This window comes from Ctenocephalides felis, unplaced genomic scaffold, assembly GCF_003426905.1.
Source record: "Ctenocephalides felis isolate EL2017-DRISC unplaced genomic scaffold, ASM342690v1 CF-g0.4_SCAFFOLD_03571, whole genome shotgun sequence".
NCBI classification, from domain to species: Eukaryota; Metazoa; Arthropoda; class Insecta; order Siphonaptera; family Pulicidae; genus Ctenocephalides; species Ctenocephalides felis.
In genome coordinates, this window is record NW_020539725.1 from 14,541,829 (window position 1) to 14,568,017 (window position 26,189).

General features: G+C 26.4%; 1 protein-coding gene and 1 long non-coding RNA gene across 5 annotated transcripts in view; one reads left to right on the forward strand and one right to left on the reverse strand.

Annotated features, from left to right (window-relative positions):
• Nucleotides 1-26,189, reverse strand: part of LOC113385126 (multidrug resistance protein homolog 49-like) — a 49,057-nt gene that overhangs the window by 17,457 nt on the left and 5,411 nt on the right. The window contains 2 exon segments of the mRNA XM_026622935.1: nt 7,100-7,172; nt 11,790-12,048. Of these exon segments, the coding sequence (XP_026478720.1) occupies nt 7,100-7,172; nt 11,790-11,959 (243 nt within the window). The 5' untranslated portion in view covers nt 11,960-12,048.
• On the forward strand, nt 887-1,995 carry LOC113385127. Of its 4 annotated transcripts, XR_003367974.1 has the most exons (6): nt 887-997; nt 1,063-1,133; nt 1,202-1,329; nt 1,431-1,693; nt 1,768-1,800; nt 1,863-1,958. It is a non-coding gene; the product is annotated as an uncharacterized LOC113385127 (long non-coding RNA). The 4 variants fall into 4 exon arrangements; XR_003367973.1 differs by having other exon boundaries at nt 925-1,133; nt 1,192-1,329; XR_003367972.1 differs by having other exon boundaries at nt 929-1,133; nt 1,873-1,995.

Here is a 26,189-nt window from a genome sequence, read left to right on the forward strand (position 1 = left end):
TATGAGATGTGATGTAATTCTTTATCGTAATGATATTAGAAAGCAACCCAGCGGTTGACCATTAATGAGATTAATATTAAATGACGCCAAATGCTATTTTTGAAATATATTTATTTTAAATCTATAATTTTAAGTAAAAACCGATAACTTTACTGATTAATTTTCCTCAAACTGACAAAGAAACGAGACGAAACAACACCTGATCCTCATATGGTTGCAAGATTATGCTCTTATTACAAAGCCACGGGTAAGTTCAAGCTATTCTAATAACTCATTCAAATATTTAAATCATATTTCGACTATTTTAAATTAATAATATTTTAGCATTAACATTTGTGTCAGTATTTGGTTATGAAATGAGTGTGAAAAATGTATTATTCATATGCGATATGTAAATCATGTCAATATAAATATGTATATACAGTATATATATACTGTATATATTTTGTAGAGTTTCGAACAAGAATCAAAAAATAATACAAAATAAAAAACAAGAAAAGTTTTTAAAAAAACAATTTCTTTATTTAATTATTTGTTTATTGTCGACGTTTCGGAACTAGGTACGTTCCATCTTCAGGACATCTGTCAAGAAACATGATCTTGATGAGATTTTAGCAAACAATATGTTTAGGAAAAGAAAATAGATTTTTCTTAAATAATGAATTAATTGTAAAAAAAATATAATAATGTACAGAAATATGATAATATGTTCAAAATAAAAATGATACCCAGTAAACCACAGAAGTTAAATCTACGTAACTCATTTTGTAACTTTCGTTTCGAAACTGATGTTAAGTAAAAAAACGATGCTGTTACGTATAGTTGTGATCTTTAACCACCGTCGACGCGTTTCTGTCGGTACGTGGCGCGGTACGTTGCATTGTCACATAGATTAGCCTTTGAAATAGCCGTGAAGTGTTTTATGAGCGAAACGTCAAATTAAATATAGGTTAACTCAGTTAGTGCATCGTGGACGCAGAATTGAGTATTTTATCGTGTATGTTTGAAATGCAAGATATTTCAATTATTGAAACGTTATTTATTAATTGCTTTTATATTTAGTGCGAAATCAGTTGTAGAAATTAGTTAAACAGTCAGCTGCAAAAGTATTTAATATGAAACCGGCAAATAAGGTGAGTCTAATTGTACTGAAACATATTTTAATTTATAAATTATTATAATAATGTTTAGTCATTTGCAGTATATAGGCCGTCTTCAATGCAAAGTCTGTTTATGTGTTGTGATAATTGATTTATCATGCAATATTGAAATTTCTAACGCACCAGTCAGAAATATAACCTCAATTCAGTGATATATGAATAAAGAGAAGTAAGTTATATAGTTTTATACATATTCATTTTTTATAGTTCCATTAGTATCAGAACTATTTATCTAAGCACAAACTGATATAAGTTGGTTTTCAATTGTAGAGAAAATTACAGTGCTGATAACCCCTACGAAAATGGATTTCAAACTAGGGAAATTTGCTCCAATAGAGAAGATAAATACAAAGTTAGATAAAATATTAGAAATTATTAATCCTTTGTCACCAAAAAAACAAGCAAGGCTTCAAAACATGCAAGAAGAAAAATAAGAACACATATCAATAAATAAGAACATATATCGATTAAGTGTTGAAAAGAAAATGAATTGTTGAGTATTTCTTAAGTAATGATCTTGTATTACAGAATAGGTATATTAATGTTTTACACAAAGAGAACTTTAACTAATATGATTTAGTACTAATTTGTAATGTTTTACTTTTAGGAAAGTGATATATTTAATACGAAAACGCCAGAGGTGAGTATAATTGTGCGGATTTTTTTTTAAATTTACAAATTATTATATTAACGATTAATTAGTTATTTTCAGTATATAGGTCGTGTTCAATGCAAATTCTGTTTATGTATTGTGATAATTGATTTATCACATATTTATTGAAATTTCTGACAGACCAGTCAAAAATCACATAACCTCAATTCAGTGATATGATATGAATCTTATAGGTAGATAAGTGTAATATATATGGTATTATACATATTCTTTATAATTCCATCAGAACTATTCAGTTAAGCAAAAACTGATATAAATTGCTTTTCAATTGTAGAGAAAGACTGCTCATAACCCTTATGGGTTATGTCAAAATGGATTTCAAACTAGGGAAATTTGCTCTAATCAAGAAGATAAATTGTCACCAAAGAAACAAGCAAGACTTAAAAGCATGCGAGAAGGAAAACAAAGAATACACCGGATATCACACATTATATGGATTAAGTGTTGAAGAGAACATGAATTGTTGAGTATTTCGAGTCTGATGATCTTGTGTTACAGAATTGGTATATTAAGGTTCTACATGAAGAGAATTTTAACTAATATGATTTAGTACTAATATGTAATGTTTTACTTTTAGAAAATTCACGTCTTAAAAATTAAGAGGATAAAATCAATGCAAGAAAATTATTAAGTGTGTTCATCGAATAATTATCTCTGTCATATGATTGTAAGAACTACATAGTCATCAACTTCAAATAAGGAGTATGTTTAGAGGTAATGTTCACAAATGACTAATTTGTTCACAATATTTTCAATTAAAAATTTGTTTACAATGTTACTAAGATGTTTCGTTCTATTTCAGATACATTAACAGATGCAAGTGAGTTGAGCATATTTAACGCAAGACTTAACTTTGCCAAGTCTGATTTAACTGAAGTTGCCAAGAGAGTTAAACATAATACATTTTATGAATAAATAAATATTTATTTTTATAGGTTAACATTTTATGGACTATCAAATTTTAGTTTTCCAATGTTGCAACTATGTAATATGTAAATTTTGTATATAAATGATATTTAATAAAATTACTAAATATCCGAAATTGATTTTATATTTGCAGGAAATTTAATTAAATAATTATGTAACATAAAAGACACCTACACGCTTTTTTATTCAACTTTGATACGTAGCAAAAATGCAACCGCAGTGTTTTAGTGTGCAACGAAACAGCCGTTACGTTCATGCCCGCGAAATAGATACTTCTGTGTGCCTCCCAGGTTACGTACCTGCTTCGTGCGAACGTGGCAGCGTTACGTAACGTTCATGGCTTTGTTACGTTTTGTGGTTTACTGGGTAAAAATGATAAAAATAAATGAGTGGATTATCAGAACAGGATATTACACATAATAGAAAATTTTTTGAAAGTTATAGAAATTTTTTAAGAAAAGGTTAATGACAAAGTTGAATTAATTACCTGTATGTTTGAATATTTGTTAGCACTTTTTCACTAAACAAGCTTTTTTAACAAAAATGAATTTGTGAGTTAATTTTCCGCCGAATAATTAGATTTTGTAAATCAAAATTACTAAAAGATTTGTCTTTTTTAAAATTATTATTTGAAAACACAAATAATATTGTTCTCTGGATGTTGTTCGATTGGCTTTTGAAAATTAACTAATTGAAACTGGTGTGTCCTTTGTAACACGTGTAAACACTTGAACGAGAGATGTGAGATTGTATGTGTGTGTTTTTATATGTTCAGGGTGTGAATACTTAAATTGTTGATCTTAAAAGGAAGTCGATATTAATTGTTTGTCAAAAAGTGTAAAAAATTTAAATATGAATCATGTAATAGGTTGTGATCTGATCTAATGTTGACACTGTTAGAAACATTTATGAGAATGAGACAACTCTCCGCGAATAACCTTCTAAAGATGCAACTTTCATGATATAAAATCTTTGGAGTGAAATTAAATGAATGGGCGTTTTCTATAGAGTGTTTCAATTAGTTAATTTTCAAAAGCCAATCGAACAACATCCAGAGAACAATATTATTTGTGTTTTCAAATAATAATTTTAAAAAAGACAAATCTTTTAGTAATTTTGATTTACAAAATCTAATTATTCAGCGGAAAATTAACTCACAAATTCATTTTTGTTAAAAAAGCTTGTTTAGTGAAAAAGTGCTAACAAATATTCAAACATACAGGTAATTAATTCAACTTTGTCATTAACCTTTTCTTAAAAAATTTCCATAACTTTCAAAAAATTTTCTATTATGTGTAATATCCTGTTCTGATAATCCACTCATTTATTTTTATCATTTTTATCATTTTCATTTTGAACATATCATATTTCTGTACATTATTATATTTTTTTTACAATTAATTCATTATTTAAGAAAAATCTATTTTCTTTTCCTAAACATATTGTTTGCTAAAATCTCATCAAGATCATGTTTCTTGACAGATGTCCTGAAGATGGAACGTACCTAGTTCCGAAACGTCGACAATAAACAAATAATTAAATAAAGAAATTGTTTTTTTAAAAACTTTTCTTGTTTTTTATTTTGTATTATTTTTGGATTCTTGTTCGAAACTCTACAAAATATACACAAATCCAAGACTCTACCATTCAATACTGTATATATATATATATATATATATATATATATATAAAATATTAAATAAAATGTTAATTTAACTTCTGCTTTTAATTATTATTGAAGTAATTTTGTGATTGCGTGCAGTTCTATGAATACAAATGAGATATTGTTTCATAATGCCAAGTTTCATAATATAAATATATCATTAGATAAAATGTATATTTTTTAATCAATTTAAAATGGATCAATTAGTTTATTTACCTTTTTTATCACCTGTCAACAATTTTTGACAAATTTAATAAAATAAAGGCTATAATAAATAAAAGATTATTCTTTTTTCACATTCAAATTAGATATATGTTAATTTAAATAATAATGTAAGCAAAGATTATACATAATTAAAGCTTATATGCATGTAATTTTCCAATTTCCTTTTACAAATTATTAATTTGTAATATATTTTAGCGAAATGAATAATTATAATTATTCATTTATAAAGTATATCCTATTATTTCTAATAACCTTGGAAATAATATGTCACGAAAATGAATTAATTAACCACGAGATCATTATTAGGTTTTTTTTAAATAAAATGAATAATGCTATATTAATTTGGTAGACAATGTTTTCTAGAATTTTTGAAGTCCCAATTATTCACCATATTTTTTAATGCCAATTTTGGACTATCAAACTATATTTTAATAAAGATCTATCAATACTTCCCATTTTTTCAATCTTTCCGATTTTCTTTTATAAAATTATCTAAACAATTCTCATTTAATAAGGATAAATTAAGTTTCATGTCAACACAATTATTTTCATACTTTATTCTTTTTTTATATGGCGCTTCTTTTTAATTTTTCGGAATAAAGGTTTAATATGATAAGAAAATAAAAATCGAATTAAAATTATTCAAGAAATTTTTTCTTAACAACGACAAATTTAAGTTTCACATCATTACAATTATTTTCATACTTCAATCTCATTTGATACTGGGTTTATTCGTTATTTTTTAGATAGCAGATTTAAAAATTTTCAAAGGAGGCATTTAAATCATCTCTTACTTTCAGAAGAACCTCAAACATCAATCAATTTCAAATCCTTTATATTATTATAATTCATCAGAATTTGCGATATTTTTTTTGTTCAAATTATTATCAATTGTTAAAGTCTAAAATTTTAATTTTAGACTTAATTTAGTGTTAGGTTTAAATTACCGTTAATTTTTTACTGCAATGAGTCTACACCTGAATTAATATAAACGAATATAAATAAATATAATGAATAAAAAATATTCAAAACTGCCTTTCAAATATACACCGTACAAACGTTACGAAAATTAACATGTATTATTGCTATAAACAATTGTTTCGATTTAGCAGATAATATGAATAATTAAAATAATAGACGAATGTTAATGAGTAATCAAGGAAAGATAATCTATCATCTATTTGTTTCAACAATAAACTATGAAAATTTAACTTAGAATGAAATATCTAAATATCTTAAAAGAGAAAAGGTTTACAATTACTGAAATATCGATAGATTAGCATATTTCATTAAACATGAATGGAGACTAATCAGACTGGACGGCTCTGATAACAATCATTTTCATGACGAATCTATTTTTTATCCTTCGAGAAATACTACTGACTAAGTAATTGTCTTATTGTTTGAGTTACGTATTTTTTCATTCAGTATTCTTCCATGTGAAACCACTAATAATCAATGTTAATTAATCGAACTTTATAATTAATATCAAATTTATCATAAAAAATAAAGCCATCGCACGTGATCAGAATAAAAAAATACCCATGATATGAATTGAGACCACAAATCTAAAGACGTAAATTTCAAATTACTAATTCTATGCCTGGAAATTATTTACCGCTGGAAGTTCATATGAAAATAGTAAATAAATAATTAAAATTAAAAGGAGTTAAATAATTTGTTAAAGCATTTTAAATTTGCAGTTATGACGTTTATTGAGTTTTATTGAGAGGATTTTTTTTAAGTTATGATTTAAAAAATGAATTAATTTAATATGTTTATAAATATTAAACTAAGTTTAAAGTATCTTTCAAGTCCTAACTTCAAATTTCGCGCGCATCATGTATCACTTTTACTTATAAAATTGCATAAATTTTACTTATAACATATAAATTTCAACGCGGATATATTATATTAATTTATATTATTATTTATATTAATATATGTTTTAGTTATTTCATTTTTTTTGTTTTCTAAGTTTTAAGTATAAAATAGTTATAGCAAATATGCTAAAAAACTAAAATTTGTTTGTAATAACTATATTTTCTTTAAGATGTTTCAAAAGGGACTCAGTCCACTTTTCCATTCGTTTCAAAAAAAATTATCTTTCTTGGTTCTTCAGATAGATAGATAGATACAGAGATAGATAAACTCAATTTAAATTCAATAATGTACAATTTACAATGACTAGTTCTTTAGTAATCAGTTAAAAGCTTTCAGTTTGATAATATATGTATAAATTAATAATATATATATATATATATATATATATATATATATATGAGTGAGTTCTTGAGGGCGATACATCAAATCTTGATGTATCGCCCTCAAGAACTCACTCATGTATTTCAACATCAAAATTAACTACTAAATCATATATATATATATATATATATATATATATATATATATATATATATATGTATAAAATTCTAATAAATAATCACTTACCAATTCTAGGAAAGAGACGTTTTTTTCACCTTGGTCACGAACTTTCTTGGATTTTTTTCCGAGTAGGAACGGTCTGAAAATAAGAATTATTGTAACATTATTTTTATAGTTTGATATAAATAAATCATTTTAAATACAATTTGAAATTGTTTTAATTTCTATAAATGAAAGAAAAATCATAAAAATAAATATCATAAAAATTTCTATAAATAAATAAAAATAAAAATCATAATTTTGCTTTGTAATAATATTAGAATATTTTAATTTTTTGATGCGGATAGAAATAAAAAAGAACTTGACTTCAAGCTAGTTTCAAATATAATTCCCTTTAGAATCAATAATTGAATTTTAGGTAATTACAAAAATAAGTAATATTTGGAAAACACTATTGAGAGCGCATATTATAGAATTTTACAGCCATCTATAAAAAAGGCAAAAACTGGTTGGTTAATGTAAATTATTTTATACATAAACATTGCCAGAAAATACCTAAAGTGCAAATCATTACATCTTTGTTTCTTTTATTCAAACAAGAAATAAGTGTTTAGCAAACTTTTATATTACATTTTCGCAAAATAATAAACAAAAACAGCATGATACTAACTATAAATTCAAGTATTTTATAGAATGCATATGGCGATTCAAAACTAAACAGCATTATTTACCTTTTTATCAAATTGACAATTGATATCTATCAATTTGGCATTCTTGCTTGTTATTTGAAAACTAATAAATAAATTTAAAAAACTATCCGAGCAATTTATTTAAAAATATAGCGGGTTAAAACCCGAACTTGTTTACATCCTATTTTATATCCAGAAGTTTTTGTATAAACATAACTATAAAACTAATTTTACTGATATCGAGTAAGATTTCCATTGATTGAGGCGAGAAAAATATCACATTAAATTGGACTTCAAAAAATTCATAAATTAGCAATTCGGATTTTTTGATAAAAACATAAACTTCTCCTTCGGGAAGTTAAAAAAATCTTAAGAAATTTTTACACAGTCCCGATTAACATTTCATCCTTGATTTAAAAGAAAAACTTAACTCCTCTCACATAATTGTTTTAAGATTTGTTCTGTAAGCCAAACAATGATAACGCTGGAATATCATTACTTCGAAATCATAGTATAAAAACTATCAAAACTAATAATGTAAAAACTAATAATTATTTATTGAAGATGCGAAAAACAAGATAGCAAATGGAATTTTTGTATCTTGATCTAATATTAGATCAGTTTTCAGAAGGAAATTCCAACATCTAAGTTTGCAGTTTATTGTGAATCATGATCATTATCTCTGTAATGATTGTACGTGAATAGTTTGATTACCTGTTTTAAAAGCACTTGAAAATTGAAGCACTTGTCAATTTTGATAATTAAGAAAACTATTAAATTTAGAAATAATTCAAAATCATCTTTCAAATTATTCATACGAAACCAAATAAAAAGTTGGTCTCCGTTTCATTTGGTTGATAAGAGTTGATTAAAATAAACTTCATAAAAGGTCTCTTAAATTAATAGTCAAATATTTTTAAAAGCTGTAAACCTAAACCAAAATCTAACTATATAGGGTAGAGAGGGGCTTAAAGATCCGCAGGTGAAAAATCTACCACCTATATCTCAAAAACAAGTAAAGTTAATAATTTTTAATGAAAATATTTGAAAGTTGAGAGCAAAAGATGTATAACCAACTTTGATTCTTACGACGTTGCTATAGGGAAATAAACGGCAATATTTAAAAATCCATAACAAAAGAAGTTTCTTTCGTTGTTAGTTGTATTGTAGCGCCGTTGTTTAGTTTATGAGACCTCAATATAATAGAATTTTTAAGTATACGTTATTTAACTGTAAAAAGGACCAACTGAATCCTTACCCTGGTAAAGGTGTACACAATAAAAATAGTAAATAAAAAAGTAAATTAAGTTGAAAAAGCAATGTTACAAGAGATAAAGTAAATAAATAGTTATTCCAACAGTGCTAATGAATATTTCTGAGGAAATACCAGATCAAGGTTATTCACAACGTAATGTTTGTAAAAAATGTGCCTATGAAATTTATATTTTGCATTGGTTGAATATTGTAGCTATTATTTCGTAAAATCCCTTCAAAATTAAAAATAAGAATAAGACCTGTTTGTCTCCTGGTCGTCCTTTTTTATCCCTCCTATGGGGTAAAAAAACAGGTGACAAATTAAAAAAAAGAGCAAAAAACTCATCTCTACAATAATAAATTAGCTCGGAGTTTTACTGAACATAGTCAGATAGTTGTTTGGTTGATATGTGGTATTTGTTGGTTTGGTTTCCACAATATTTTTGCTCAAAGTCAAACTGAATCTTTATGCCCCGCCCTACCCAATTTTTGAATTTATTAATAGTACTTTGACACATTTTTGAATTTATTAATAGTACTTTATCACACTTATTGTATATATATACAATAGCAAAGAGCAAAATAATATAATTTTATGGTACTCATAATATATACCGCCTTAAATTTGCTTACAACGATAAGACTTGCTGGTAAAAATACTAATTATTAATTAGTATTAATATATGATATTAATTTTCCTATAATTTATGATTAACAATTTTAGTTTTATTGAGATTATTCAAAATCATAATTGTGTTTTATTTATGTTAACGTAAATTTTATAATATTTGTACAGCTACAATAACGTATTAGTTTTTTATTTACCTTATTACTGCAGTACGTATTCAAACGCACTTTTATTAAACAGAAAATTGCATAAATTATGCATTATCAAGCTGTACAAATAATAAAAGTATTTGTCGTTGAACCTATAAAATGATTTACGTTATTATATTCTCTACGTAATAAATTCAATGGAAAAGCACATCTGCGACAATTTCTTTGAGTATATTAAATATTGATTCTCAGTGCAAAATCAATTGTTTCACAATCTCCTTTATTGAAAATATATAAACACGTAATGTTGAAAAATAAATATTTTGAAAATACTAACAGAAAATATATTTATTCATCGAAATATGTTTTAAATTTAAATGTGGTATAAATATATTTTTCTCTTATCCAAAGATGCTTGGATGAATAACAAAATAAATGAGTGGTAATAAAAAGGAAGAAAATGATAAAACTTATTTATAATATTCGGGTTTTAGATTATGTAGAATAAAGTAAAGCAAAATGAATTTCTATATTTAAACTATGACGTGAATTAATTAATCAAAAGCTCGCCTATGTATTGATTATGTTATTTTCAATGCATAAGTAAAACAGTAAAATTCCGTTAAGACGATTATGCTTTATACGATTTCACGCATAATACGCCTTATTACGTCAATTACTGCACTTTGAAACATATTTTCATAAATTCCTAACGCTTAATACAATTGTCATTCCGTTATTTATCTCAAAACTATGTTTTCAAAGACGGTTGTCAAGATTTCTTAGAAACTACTCAACTGATCTTGATGAAATTTTACACAGGTCTTCGAGATATCGTTTACAAGGTATTGAACGAAGAATTCTCTTTTTGTTTAATTACAACTATTTAAAAAAAAAAGAATGTCGAGAAATTTTAATCGAAGCTTGCATTTTTTTATAAAAACTTCTGCCAAATATCCAATTTTCATTTTTTTTCTTTTTTCCGTCGTCCAATACCTAGTTTATTGTCTTTACTAAAACACGTATTTTTAATTTTTATTTTGGATGATCCTGAAAGAAGTTCTGCTGACAACGCGGAGGCGCCTTTTTTTTCCGAGGGACTGCCGGAAATGGCGTCGTAATGACCGCGATTTTAATATTTTTTTTAAAGAGATGTATCTTTTAAATAAAAAAAATCATAAAAATATTTCATTTTTATATGTAAAAAACGTAATTGAAAAAATGCTGTTTTTTGTCCGAGGAAACCCATGTAACCCCTTAATAGCTTCATCAAGAGTGAACTTTAAAACTGCCCATAAGTGGCCCTATATACAGACTGCAGAATAAAATTGAATAAAAAAAAATAATAATAAGTGGTCTTATAGTTATAAGTTGAATTATATTGGAAATCTGGTAATTTCTAATACATACTTCAAAATCTTTATGTCAAACCAAAATAAATAAAAATTATTTTAAATATCATATTTATAATTACTCTTAGCGTTCGGCAAACTTTTTAAATTATCACCCCGAAATATTACCCCTTGGCAAAGTGCAAAATCGAATTCGTCTCTCTTTAGCATTTTTGATATTAGCATCCCATGACAATTTTGAAAAGAAAACAATACCTAGAAACAATAACTAGAAATTTAATTTAAACATCATTAATGCATTTTAACAATGTAATACATAACAGTAACATGGAGAAATGATGTTTCATGTACGATACAATTTGTTCAATATTGGAACTTGCGATTTTTAACTTGTGGTTTAATAAATTTCTGTTCTTATGTTCATTAAGTTGAATACTAAGAGGTCCATAAAGTAGCAAATTAAAAATATATACTTTTTACTAATTAAAGTTTCTATTTCATTTGGGATGATTTACCGCAGCTGTGCAGCCGTTAATTTATTTTTTTCGCGTAATTTATAAATGTATCATTTAATACCAAAATTAAAACGCTTTTACGCTTTTTCACTTAAGAAGGTCCAGTCTCTTACAAAACGTGTGAACGAAGTTATAATGTATAAAAAATATAAAATAAAAGTTTACTCACGGTGTGATGGAAAATTCTTTTTTCTCGATATCCAAATCCTTTGGCTTTCCATTCCTCTCCTGTTTCTGAACATCTTCGACCAGCTGCAATGTTCCTTTCAAATGTTCGTCTTCGAGATCTATGCCATAATTTGTTTCGCCCCTTTTTCCGAAATTCCTATCTTCACGCATTTTGTAATTAAACAAACTGCAAAACCAGAATTAGAAGCAAAATGCTCGAAGAAATTTTCTTTCCAAGAGAGATGTCCGATCCGAGTCACCTGCAGCACAAAGAAGCAACTGATTTGAAAATGATATCACATATCACATTCTCTATGATTTTTCATATTTGCACCGGGCAAAGATTTTCACGCTACATTACACACAAATTAAATCAAAACCACAAACTGACAATGAAGTAAATTAGAATCTATCATTAGGAACTAAAAAAATCTGCTGGAAAATTTAAAGAAATATAAACATTTTTATCAGCGCTTATTTCAGTTTTCAACTTGCATGTTTCTTATCTTAATGTTATGGAATAATCTTCAGACGATCTAATAAGTTCACATTTTTTGGCGTTTTGCTCAAAACATATGATAGAAACTAACAGTATAGCAATAACTGCCAAGTATAAAGGTAATAGAGGGCCATATATTTTAATAATATGATTTTAATTGACATGCTGAAGAATTAGCATATTAATATTAAACTAGTGGGGCGCATGGCATCTTGCCTTAAGGCAAATTGCTGGAACTTCCCGTACCAAAAATTATTTTTTTTTAAAAGACTAACATTTTAAAAAAAAAATTATTCCAAAAAATTAGATTTTTGAGAAACTATAAATTTTTGACAAAAATTTACTTTTTTGAAAAAAAGGCTTTTTGAAGAAAAGTGTATTTTGAAATATTTTGGAAATTCTGAACTTTTTTTTCAAAGCAATCGTACTGCTTTAACTGCATAGAGACGAAATATCGAAGCGCGTAAGCGCCTCGCCGCAGTTTAACGGATGAGCATTGGTACGGAACCCATAGAAATGTAAACAAAATTTATACTTATTGTTAAAATCTCTGATAATTTGATGTGCATATGTCTAATGATCATTTTTGACCGCCAAATGGTATTTTTTTTTACTTCTCCGAAACCGCTAGACCTGCCTTCATGAAAATTTGATCAGTTCTTCATCTTGTTAATACAAGTAAAATGTTTTTTTAAATTACTCAAATCGGACGCTCCGTTCTCTTAAAAACTGACTTACCGTTTTTGGCACTTTTGCCCCATATCTTCGGAACGACTGGACCTGCCTTTGCCAAAAACTAATCACATCACGTCTCCTTAACAATACGAATCGAATGTTTTTTGAATTATTCAAATCGCTTCATCCGTGTTCCCGAAATCGTCGACGAAAATTTGTATCCGAACACACATACACACACGCACACACACACATACATCCATTTTTTCTAAGGTATGCCAAAATATTCAGAAACTTCTGAAACGTTAGATATATAAAAAAATTCATTTTCGATTTTTTGCGATTACTATTACTTACCCTACGGGAAGTTAATTGAAGTATAATAATATTTAATTAATTTAAAAAAATATTAATTGAATTAATATTAAATATTAAATTAGTTGATAGTTTTTGATTAACTTGTAATAAAATTATGCATAACTTGTAAGTTAATGCCTTATAATGTATATAAATTCAATCAGATTTGTACCAACAAATACAAATTAGTACAGGTACTGATCTTTATGTAAGAAATTAATATATGTATTTAAGTCAAATAAAGCAAATTTTCAAATTAAAAAAAGTATAGGTACAAATTGTACCAAATATATTAAAACTTCAAAGAATTTAAAAATGGTAAATTTGTTTAATTTAATTTCTATACCAAATTATCGTTCTATACTGGAATTATATCGATTTATATTAAAACTAGGCATTTGGCATTTTGCATTAAGTGTAAATGAGAACATTTTATGATTGTGTCTTTGTAAGTGCTCAAAGGCGCCTTCGAACTTTAATAAGTTTTTATAATTAAACAATGTTACGTAGGCTTAGAATATATAAATTTGTTTGTTAAAAAAGTGTATAGATTCAGAATTTCATTATAATGATCAGAAAAAAATAACAATTAATTAAAAAGTAACTCTTCTTTACCAAAAACAATTCAGTGCGATTCCGATATGATACCTTTCAAGAAGTTGTTAAATTTTCAAAATCATTCAATTTTTTTGACAAAAACGTTAACGAAAAAAATTTGCACTTATCTGCTAATTATAAAGAAATTATTAGTACAATCGTGATGCAAAACTATTCAACTTATTAATTCCTTATCGAATTTCATCAAATGGCTTTTAAAATCGGAGCAGCACAAAAGGTTAAATTAGGGATCACATAAATTTTACAATTTTCGTATCAAAAGATTCAGATTGACTTTAAACGTCGAGCAACAGGAAAACAAACTTTTATCATAATAATATTTAATGTAATAATAAATATTTTATTAGCGTTATCTTGAAAAAAAATGCATACTTTATATTATATTTTAACTTATGATACTTTTTTAACCAACTAATTGAACAATTGTTTTTTGTATCTACAGATTCTGATCACCTGTGATTGAAATGTTTATTTGTCGGTGATTTGTAATGAAGATATTTGATTTATCATTGTAACATTTGTGGTATAGATTCATAATTATATTCTAAAAAATGTCGGTGTTAATAATACTGGTCAAGAATATGTATATTTTATTACATAACACATAAATCGCATACATTAATATGCTCTGAATTTATAATATATATATATATATATATATATATATATATATATACATATGTATATGTATATATGTAAATATGAATTCTTGTGTTGCAATTTTTTATCAAAATCTTAATTCATTAAAAAAACTCATGAGATAAAGATTATAGGAAATTATTCAAAGATTTTATCACTATATGTATTGTGATAGATAGTACATTACTATTACTTTTATCTCAATAAGGACGTACTTGGTAGTATAGGTATTTTATGTAAGTATTTTATTTCCACGTGCGATGATTCTAAAATAAATGATATTACAAAATTTTTATCTCTGTATATTAAATAAGCAAAGATGATAATCGTTCCATGGTCAGTTTCCCAACGCAATTTTCAAATTTAATAGGTAATATTAATATAATACTTTGTCAAGAATGGGATAGTACAGTTTTTTAATCAGTGTTACATTTCTGTCTAGAATTATATTTATTATATATTATTATATCAATTGTTTCTAATTTATTTTTATTTATTTAAAATTAATATAGTAAATACAGATTTTTATTAGAATTTCGAATGCAAGAGGATACGACTTTTATTGTTGCTGTGACATTAACCCACTTGGGTTGAACTTTTCATCCAATATGGATATAAATTGATAAGAATGAGTTGTGTTTTATAATATGTATAATGTAAAAATTTTAATTATTATATGTATAATATAATACACAAAATCTTTTTTTTTTCATTATTAAATTTTTTTTTCGAAAATTTTAGTAATTCGAGTTGAAAGTACTGTATTAAGAACATTTTTCTCCTGAACTTGGTAGCGTACACCAAAAATTGAGCTTTGGTTTGTTTGGCTGTATTAAACACACTATCAAATGATTTGGAACTATACAAAAAGATCAATATACATTTAGTATATAGCATATACATTCTTCGAAAAACATGAAAAAATTATACATGCAACAACATCTGTACATTCTACATACAAATTCTTTCAAATGTACGAAAAAATTATCAGTCTTGAAACAATTCAGAAATTTAGAAGATATGAAAACGTCTTCATTGTAGATTTGAATAACTTCATTGGAAATTTGAATAACTTACCCTATAGGAAGTTAAATATATATTTATATTTGTATGGTAATTGGAGTATTAGAGCAAACAAATTCGACCTATTAACTTGTTTGCAAGTAACTTTTTTCTAGTTTTGGGTAAAATTGGAGGTCCAAGCAACTGACAATAGTAAAAGCATATAGCATTGCAATTATCTGTAACGACTTTTAACGAAATTTATAATCAAGTATTCAAAAAGACTTATATCCAGATCCAATTTCGATAGTGTCTCTACGATTTATATTAATGAAAAAAACTAATCATGTCGAACAACAGCGTTAAAATTTGCCTCATTCAGTAATTTTCCGATATTATGAATGCATAATGAACTAATCATTAAAAATCGTTAAAATTAACTTTAAGGTAAAAAAACAATATTAATCTCTGGCCTAATTATATTTATCTGAATTTATCTCATTATAACAAGAATGCAAAATATCTAAAGTGTACGAAGGACTTGTACGAATAACTGACTGATTTCAATATGTTATGATGGATAAATGCCCTATGAAATATATATTGAAATTTTGATTTTGTAGTAAAAATAGTGTACCGTAAATTCTAATTAACGTCTGAAAAATCACTCTTCAAAAAAGTTTTGATGTGTTTTAAAGTAATTTTAATTTTGGGGATGATTCTTCAATTACAAGATAGTTCCTGTAATTAATCGAATTGCGCAGTATTTTATAGTATTTTTTGCATTTTTAAATATTTTACATAATAAACTCCCCATATGAATAATTAGCAATTGTAATGCTTATCACATAATAAAATCTTGCACACAAGCATTTTAATATTTTGCTACGTTATTATTATGTCTAAGCACATTTTAATCGCGTTTTTCAAATTTTAAATTTAACCTTATTTCCAAAATTTTTGATATTATCAATTTATATTGAAATATCAACATGTTTTTATAATAATAATCATTATATTTAATAATTAAAGTTTTATTATTTACATGTTCAATTATTTTAATTGACAGTTATTTGAATATAACATTCTGTAGAGAGGAAATTAGCAATAAGACATTTTAAAAACAATATTGTGGGGCCATAAATTCTAGGAAAGTTTCAGTATTATTTTAACAATAGTTTTAATGTGTAAGTAAACCTTTTTAATTTATTATCGTTGATATTTTTGTTTATTGATCATAGCACGATAAGCACATTGCATTTTGCATTTAATTGAATGGGTTATAGTATTTTCACGATGCTATTAACGTTCAAAACTTTAATATATAATATTGATTTGCTTTTAAATTATTTATATATATATATATACAGGCTGACCCAGAACTTAACGTCAAGCCGTAACGGAGTGATAGTATTGACCTTTACTGAAAAAAAGATATCTCACGTTTTATGAAAATTGTGAGCTTTTAATTGCAACCTAGAGCTTTTATGAAATTTTAATTTTGGTGTTTTTTTTAACTCTGTTTTAGTTTAGCAGTCAGAAGTACATAAGGATTCCTACGAGCTAAGTTAACAATATTTGCGAGCGAGAAATATTTGAACTAAGTTTATTACAATTTTTTTGAAAGAAAGGCCTCTCAAAGTCGACCGATTTTAGAAAAATTAAATACGTAGTTAAACAAGAAGTCGTAATTCTTGAAAACTCAGGACAATTGTGTTATTGTCTTTGATTGTGGTCCTAGAAATGCTATTCACGGTCACGGTTCCAAACTTTAAATTAACAAAATTAGTAAAAAAATTAACCACAATAATCAAAAAATGGTCGTGCTCTCACAAAGCTCTAGGATGCACTTGAAAGCTCATAATTTCCCAACAACGTGAGATTTATTTTCTGATTTTTTTTCAGGTGAGGTAATTATCACTAATTCTAGACAGTCAAAAAGTTCATTTTCATAATATTTGTTATTTTCGTAAAATAAAAATAATAAATTATTAATGTGAGAGGCTATTTTAACCCGCATTTTTCATATATGCATAATACTAATTGTACATAACATTTTTAGATATTTGATGCGTAGTTGAAATTATATTATCGAGTAAGAGCGAAGATTCAATTTATACATATTCTTTTCGAAAATCCTGGACAATCCGGGACAAAAAATCTATTTCCGGTACAAATATTGTTTTTAGAAAAACCCGGAAAACATGTTGTAAAACCGGGATTGTCCCGGACAAACCGGGTCGTTTTGGCACCCCGTAAAGGTTGGAACACCCTGTACATACATATATATGTGTATACTAATTTAATGAACTCTATTTCATAAATATTATGTTAATGTTATATTTGAAGTGACTGAACTTTAAATATAAAGTAAGCAATTAAATATGCTGAGAAAAAAAATATTTTAAATTTAGAAGTAGCAAATTTAAAAACTTCAAATTCACTTCATTTATTAACAAGTATTTCTTACATTTGAAGGGCAATCGTCTATTGGTCGCACATTAATATAAATTTCTGAATCAAATCATCTACTTCAAAGGTATAAAAATAAAAAATAATAATTTAATGATCTTTTATATCAGTAAATTATATATATTAGAGTGGTCCTTAATATGAATATTTTCGAATTTCTTTGCTCCCAGAACCTCAAACACTTCCAAATCGATAAAAAGATTCCCTGGAAGTTTTAGGTCTAAATATTTTGGAAATAACATTGTATTTGCTTATTTTGATCGTAAATAAAAAATTTAATATTTATAAAATAAATATTTACATAGCAAGAAAAACCAAGAAACTTTAGTTGGAGTGCAGACTATCTTAAAATTAATATTAGGAGCTAAAACTTTTTTTTGCGAGAATTTTTTATCAATTTGGAAGCATTCGAGTCCCTAAGAGCAGAGATTCGAAATTATCCATATTAAGGACCACACTAATATATACATATAATATATTTATTTATATTAGTAAGTTCTTGTAGGGCAATACAAGATAGATATCTTTAATTCCTGACATTCAATTTAATGTCATCATCAGTGGATCTAAAACAGTGTAAAAATTAATATTATATTAATATTATTATATTAATTATATTATATTATTTATATTATATTAATTATATTATATTAAGTATATTATATTAATTATATTAATTTTTACACTGTTTTTAGATCCACTGATGATGACATAAATTGAATGTCAAAACGATTGCAATTAAATATTAATTTATAAATCTTTGTTTTTTATTCTTTGGTGTATCGCTCTACAAGAACTTACTTATATATCTCAACATCAAAAATAGTTAGTTATATATATATATATATATATATATGTGTGTGTGTTCATATATATATATATATATATATATATATATATATATTGTATGATTCTGAATTTGATGTTGACATATGTATTAACAAAGTCTAATAATCGGGCATAACATCAATAAAAAACATGAATTTCTTTCAAAAATTTATTTTAAATCCATACGTTTCGGCTATAGTCCTAGCCTTCATTCAGTGAAAACTAAAAATAAAAATAAAAACTAAAACAATTGAATTGGAGTGAAAAGAAAAAATAAAATAGTAAATAGTACTTACAATTAGTTGATCTTAGTGTTAAATTGGAAAATTTTAATAATCCATGGTATTAGGATATGGTAATGCACTACACTATGTATTATAAACATTAACTTGAAATTACACAATATTTTCACAAAATACTGATTTTAAAAAATCACAAATGAATAGTGTGTTATTCGTAGACTGGTTGAAGATGTAATGGAGAAAGACATATTTTAAAAAATAATTCACATGTGTAGAATCTTGGTAAAAATATTTTTTAAAAAATGTCTTTCTCTATTACATCTTCAACCAGTCTTTCACTCCAATTCAATTGTTTTAGTTTTTAATTTTATTTTTAGTTTCCACTGAATGAAGGCTAGGATTATAGCCGAAACGTATGGATTTAAAATAAATTTTTGAAAGAAATTCATGTTTTTTATTGATGTTATGCCCGATTATTAGACTTTGTTAATATATATATATATATATATATACAGTAGCGGCGCTAGGCGTCGGCGGTGTCGGCGGCCGCCGACGGCCTCGCGCCTGGGGGGGCCTCGCAAGAGGCCCCGGAAAAATTTTAATTATTTAAAATTTAGTTAATTTTCATACGGATGTGCGAGTAAAGAAGGTGATTAGTGGTTTACAGGCACTATCATTTTACTCTTTTATCTTTTATGGACATTATCTAACATCGTCTGTCAACACTATAAATTATTAAATCTAAATAACTTCGCGCAAGCTAATTCTCTGGTTGTTTATATTTGTGTATTTCTTATGTAAGCACTATGTAAATCATCGTTCTTTTTGGAAATACATACGAGTGGGAATCTTAACGTATGGAAACAGTAATTAAATATTCGAGGAATAAAAGTAATCAATGATCAATAAAAATTGATCAATGAGAAATAACAATGAGATAATAACAAAAACTGTTAATTTGAAACTAATCATTGTTTCACACCGTCAACACAAGCAATATATTTTTTAAACATTCTATCGAGATGATCAGTTCTTTCAAATAAAATTGATAACCTTTTAAACTTTTTTTGTATCTCCGAAACCGCTAAATCTGCCTTTGACAATTTATCAACACGAATTGAATGTTTTTTTTAAATCCTTTAAATCGGTTGATCCGCTCTGATGTCGTCGACAAAAAATTAAAGCGTCTTAAAAAACGACATTTTGACATTTTTAAACCAATTTTAAAAACTCAAAAACTGATCGAAAGTTTTCAGTTGGCGATCGTGCTGAATTGTTTTTCGTCAAGATCGACCGCACAGTTTCTTCGTAATTTATTGTAAAAATATTTTTTCAAAAAAAACTTGTTAGTATCATCTACATAACATAAATTTTATGGAACTATGATAAATGATTAATTATAAAAAGTCATTAAATTTTAGAATAATGAGACGAGCTTTTAGACCATGTCCCTACTATGTGATGTTCGGATTTGTGCACTCAAATTAGTATGACCATAGATTTTTTAAACCTAATTAATCACTTGCAGATTGCAATATTTTATCTAATTAGTTATTAAGTCGGTGATTTCCATCCATTTTTTATTCATAATGATCGAAAAAACATAAAATTTGCTAATAAAATGGTTGGGCAAAAGGAAACTTTTTCGCGATAATTATTTAATTTTAGTGCTTTTCTAATAGCTGGAGAACAAACCATTTTTGCCGAAGAGTTTGTTTTAACTTGTGTAATTTTTGTCTACTTCAATTGGTGTATTTATCTGATTAAAAATAAATCTCATATACAGTTATAGTAATCGCAAAAAATGTAAAAAAAAATTTATATATCTTCAAAGATTTCTGAACATTTTGGCAAATTTTCGTCGACGATTTCGCGAACATGGGTGAACCAATTTGAAAAATTCAGAAAACATTTGACATGTATTGAAGGTAAGAAGACGTGCTGATTAGGTTTTAACAAAGGCAGGATAAGCCGTTTTGAAGATACGGGACAAAAAGTGCCAAACTGATTACATTTTTAGGAAGGCAGGTCTAGCGGTTTTGGAAATCCAGTAGAAAAGCACAACAAAAGCCATTTGGCATATGCACATCAAATTATCAGATATTTTATAAAGATTTTAATTAATAGTAAGTTAAGTTAGACTGCAACGCGGCGTTTACGCGCTTCGATATTTCGTCTCTAAGCAGCTAACGCAACGTGATTGCTTTGAAAAAAAGTTCGAAATTTTCAACAAAATATTTCAAATTAAAAAAAGTCAATTTCTTTCACTTTTCAAATTTTTTCAAAGCTTTTCAAAAATTTAAATTACGGCACGAAAAGTTTCAGCAATTTGCCTTTAGGCACGATGCCATGCACCACTAGCAACTTGCAACTAGCAAAAAAGGGGGGCCTCGCAAACGAATTTCGCCGACGCCCACGAATGGTCTAGCGCCGCCACTGTATATATATATATATATATATATATATATATATATATGAATTTATAATATGATTGAAGTGATTGAACTTTTTCAATAAAGTAAGCAATTAAATATGCTGATAGAGAATTTTTGTTAAAACTGTATGTACATAAAAAACTTGAAACTTGCTTAATTTATTAGCAAAAATTTGTAATATTTTAAGGGCAATTGTCTATAACTGCAACATTGATACTAATTTCTAAAACAGAAAAAAAAAATTAATAAAAATAAACTCACCGAAAACCAGATTGGACTTGATATCACAGAAGGGTTCGTCTCTGAGTGATTTCCTTCCTGTAAAATATTATCGAAAACCTTCCTTTTCTGAATTGGCACTTCATAAGGATCTCGATTGAATAAATCACAAATATCACCTTTTTTACATATATTAATTTGGCACTTGTTGTTTGGATAACGGAATGCTATGGGACGGCGACCCAGGCCGCACGTGCGAAATACGAGTATGATAAACTATGAATTTCGCGAGACGAATTGTCGATTGGATCGCGGCGATGATTTGATCGATACTGACCGGCGATGGCGAGGAGATCTTGACAAAACTCGATTTTGCGAAAATACGGAACAGATAAAAACGGGGAATCTGCCGACATTTCTTATTCAAATCTCGATCGGTTACTCATGCGAATAGGCGAAGATCTGGGAGAAAATTACTTACCAAGGATTAATAAGCCAGTGGAATTTTATTTTAAAATAGATCTAGTGCCGATCGTTAATTGTAACTTTTCTATCATCTCTAGAGTTGGACATCGCACCACTGTAAAAAAATACATAACATAAACATTTTCTGATTTCATTTTTTGAACTCATTATATTCCAATTAGATTAATCTTGAACCCTGAAAATAATCATATGTTAATTATGTATAATTAAGTTAAATTAAATAACTAGTAGTGTTACAAATTGCTAGAACATCGGTACCATTACGAAATATTCGAATACTAAATATTTTCAAGTATATTACCACAAGCACTGAAACTTTCATTATTCGTTTTTTATAGACAATATATAAGAGCTTTTAAATTGGACGATGACGTTTATAAAAATTTATATGAAAAATGAAGGCCAGTTAAAATGTAAGACTTCATATCATATTTCTAAGAATTGCAAAGTTAAAATTAACTTTTGAACTGAATTTCAAAGTTAAAATTATTTATTTCAAGTATAAAAGTGAACTTTAGAATTTTAGTTAGAATCAAATTTTCGATCTTCAAAAAAAAATTTTTTTTTGGTATTAAAATAATATATTTTTTATTGCTTTCCCCAAAAACAATCGTTTGCTCAATACAAGCAAAAGGATTTTTGGAATCATTTAAATCGGACGCTTTGTTCTCTCTAAAAGAGCTTTAGAATTTTAGCTGAAATTAAAATTAAAGTCCGAAATATTTTCCATATTCTAAAATATATATTTTTCCCATCAGTAGAAATAGATTTTTTTTTGAATATTTCAAATCGGTTGACCCGTGCGCCCGAAATCGTGGACAAAAAATTGTATCCATACTTACTCAAAAACATCAATTTTTTCTAATGTATGATAACATGTGAAGATATGCAAAAAATTTCATTTTCGATTTTTGGACGATTACTATAACTTATTTTTCAAGAAGTTAAAAACATGGAAAAATAACACGAGTCTAAACAGAGGCATATTTTAGAGATTATTTTTAAATCCAAAACTCAGTACAAAAACACTACCGTGGTGTTCCAATAATTCATTTTGATTTAAGAGTATTCTAATTTAGAGGCATGAAAATTATGTGATTTTTGAAGCGCCGTAAAAAATGCAAATGCTTTTTTTTACTGTCCATATTCTCATATACTATTGATTAATGTTTTAAGACTACAGTCAAAAACTAATGAGATCTTTACCCAAAAAATAATGACCACGATTCCCAAATAATATATTTCGAATGGTTATTGTATTTTCAAAATCATTTCAGAATTTTATCCTAAAGCGCGAACGAAAAATGTTGCAGTTTTCTGTTAATTCTAAAGAAACGATTTGGCCGATCGTATCAAAAAGCTAAACAATGCCAGTAGTTTTTAATTTTTTTATTTAAATCGACTCATCCGTTTTTTCAAAAAACGTCAATGAAATGTCTACTTTTAACGAACCTATATTATGCCACTTACAACTAGCTAGTTTGAATTGCATACTAATAAAATAAATATTTAACCACTAAGGGCTGAGAAAGGAAACTAACTTCTCCTCCAGAATGTTAATAAGTAAAATTTTACGGATTAAATATATTACTCTGTATAAAAAGAATAACAGTGACAGCAAACTTTTCCAAAATATTGTTCATTTCTAATACATTTTACTTTAATTTTGAATTTAGTTGGAAAGCAATTTTCAATTGCTTCGTATAATAAATAAAATTGGTATATTTTTAATACACATTAGAACCATTTTTGACACATTAGAATTATGTTATTTATTGAATAAATATGTAGAACGATATATCGAATAAATATGTAAATCATATAATCGTTCATTATTATAAAAAAAACATAACAGTATTTTAATATCTACACTATATAAATTGAAAAAATGCAAAAATATTTTTGTGCTAAAAGTGCATTTTATGTCGCACCGGCTTATAATATCTCAATATGTAAATTGTTTAAATTAGTCATTTTATATTTTATTACTATTTTGCTGAAAGGTCTTGACAATAAAAATTTCAGAATCATAAAATATCGTAATTTACACATTAATGTTTGTCCACTTTCCATCTACGTAAATCAATAATTATGACAGAAATATATGATTGTACTATTATTTTTACATTCTATTGAAATCTCAAAATATTCTAAATCGTTTTTCCGTCAAACGTTTTGAAGTTGCAGCAATTTGAAGGCAAACAAAATTCCGCTACAGTCGTAAATAAACTGATTTGATAAATATTTAATAATAATTATTTTTATACCAAAGTTTTATAATAATTGTGTATTGTAAATCAGCATATTAATCAAATTTGCCTTCATAACAAAATTTGAAGTTCGAAATAATTAACATTGTCCGTTTGAATTACTTTTTCAATTTATAAATTGAATAAAAAAAAATTGTTTCTGATACTTATTTTGAAAACTGATTAAAATATCTTTCTATACTAATCATTGCACTAATGTTTGTAAGAAGTGCAAAAATTTCAATTCAAATTGCATGGTTTATATATCGATCGGTTCTTGACCCGCAAATTTAAGAAGTCTTTTCGATGTTTTATTTTAACACTGGCCGTAAAACTTTGGTGTATTTGCTGACGTCAATCTCAAAAGTGGAATATGTTATTTTTACAAAAACAAGTTATGGTACGAAAGCAAATGTTTCAAAACACCACCAAAAAAGCAGTTGAAACAAAAAATGTAATATGAAAATGAATTGTATAGAATTTTTATACAATCAAGCCCAACAGTACTTCAAATTTTCTGCTGCAAACATAGAAATAAAAAATTGATACAACTGCATTATTTATAGATAATTCACTGAATTATTGAAAATTGTTAAAGCAATCATTTAAAACAATCTTTTAATATTAAGATTAATAAGCCTTAATACATTTTTAACAAAACGTTTACTTTTAAAATATGATAAAATATTTTGGAAAACTTTAAAACGTTAAATTGCAAGAACTTCTCGATATGTGTAAATTAATCAATACGACTAAATCAATTCGAATTGAAAATTCGCAATTTTTAAAATTGTGACAATAGATGAAATTTTTATGTCGCTCATTATTCCAGACATTGATGATTTTTATAATTAAACTACTTTTTATAGAAAGTTCGTGAAGGCCATGGACTCTATTACAAAAATTTCATCAAATCGTAAATAAATCAACAATCAATTTTAAAGAAATATTGGAAATGCTAATTTTCAAAATCAGTTCAGTTTTCACGAAAACGTATATGAAAAACTTTCCACTATACTTAAAATCCTTTCTTAAAACTCATTAACGCCTATCAAATTCCATTGAATGGCTTTCAAATGTTTGAAATCGGTTCAGCCGTTTTTGCGAAAATGTTAACTAAAGCTCACATTTTGACCCACAAGCACACATAAACACATACTAAATTTAGTTTCAAACAATTCAGAATTACTTGAAACTTCGTGAATATCTGATTTCTTAGTGAAAACAAACTTCTTCTGGTATTTCATCATGAATCGAAAAAAATAACTAATATATTAAATCTATTGATTAAAATTAAATCTCATTTTTGAAAAATGATTGACGGTTACTAATATTAGGTAAATTTTGAAAATCAAATAATTAATTTTCGTTATGTTAAAAGCAAATTCCGAAGTACAGTTTACTTAATATAGACTAAAAGATGAGAATGGATGTGGTTGCGTTTGAAAAAATCAACTTGAGAAATTGATTTTTAACAGTTGCGAAAAAGATAAATTAATCATAAATCTTCAGATTAAAACTTTGGCATTTTGAAGAATGAATTCAGTGAATTCCAATATGATTTGTTTATAGTTACCAGCTCGCCTTTTAAATTTGAACGCATATCAAAGATTTGCGGTCGGAAATAACACAATGCTATTAGATGTGCGTGTTGGTTTTTTTAATTGACATTGTTGTTGG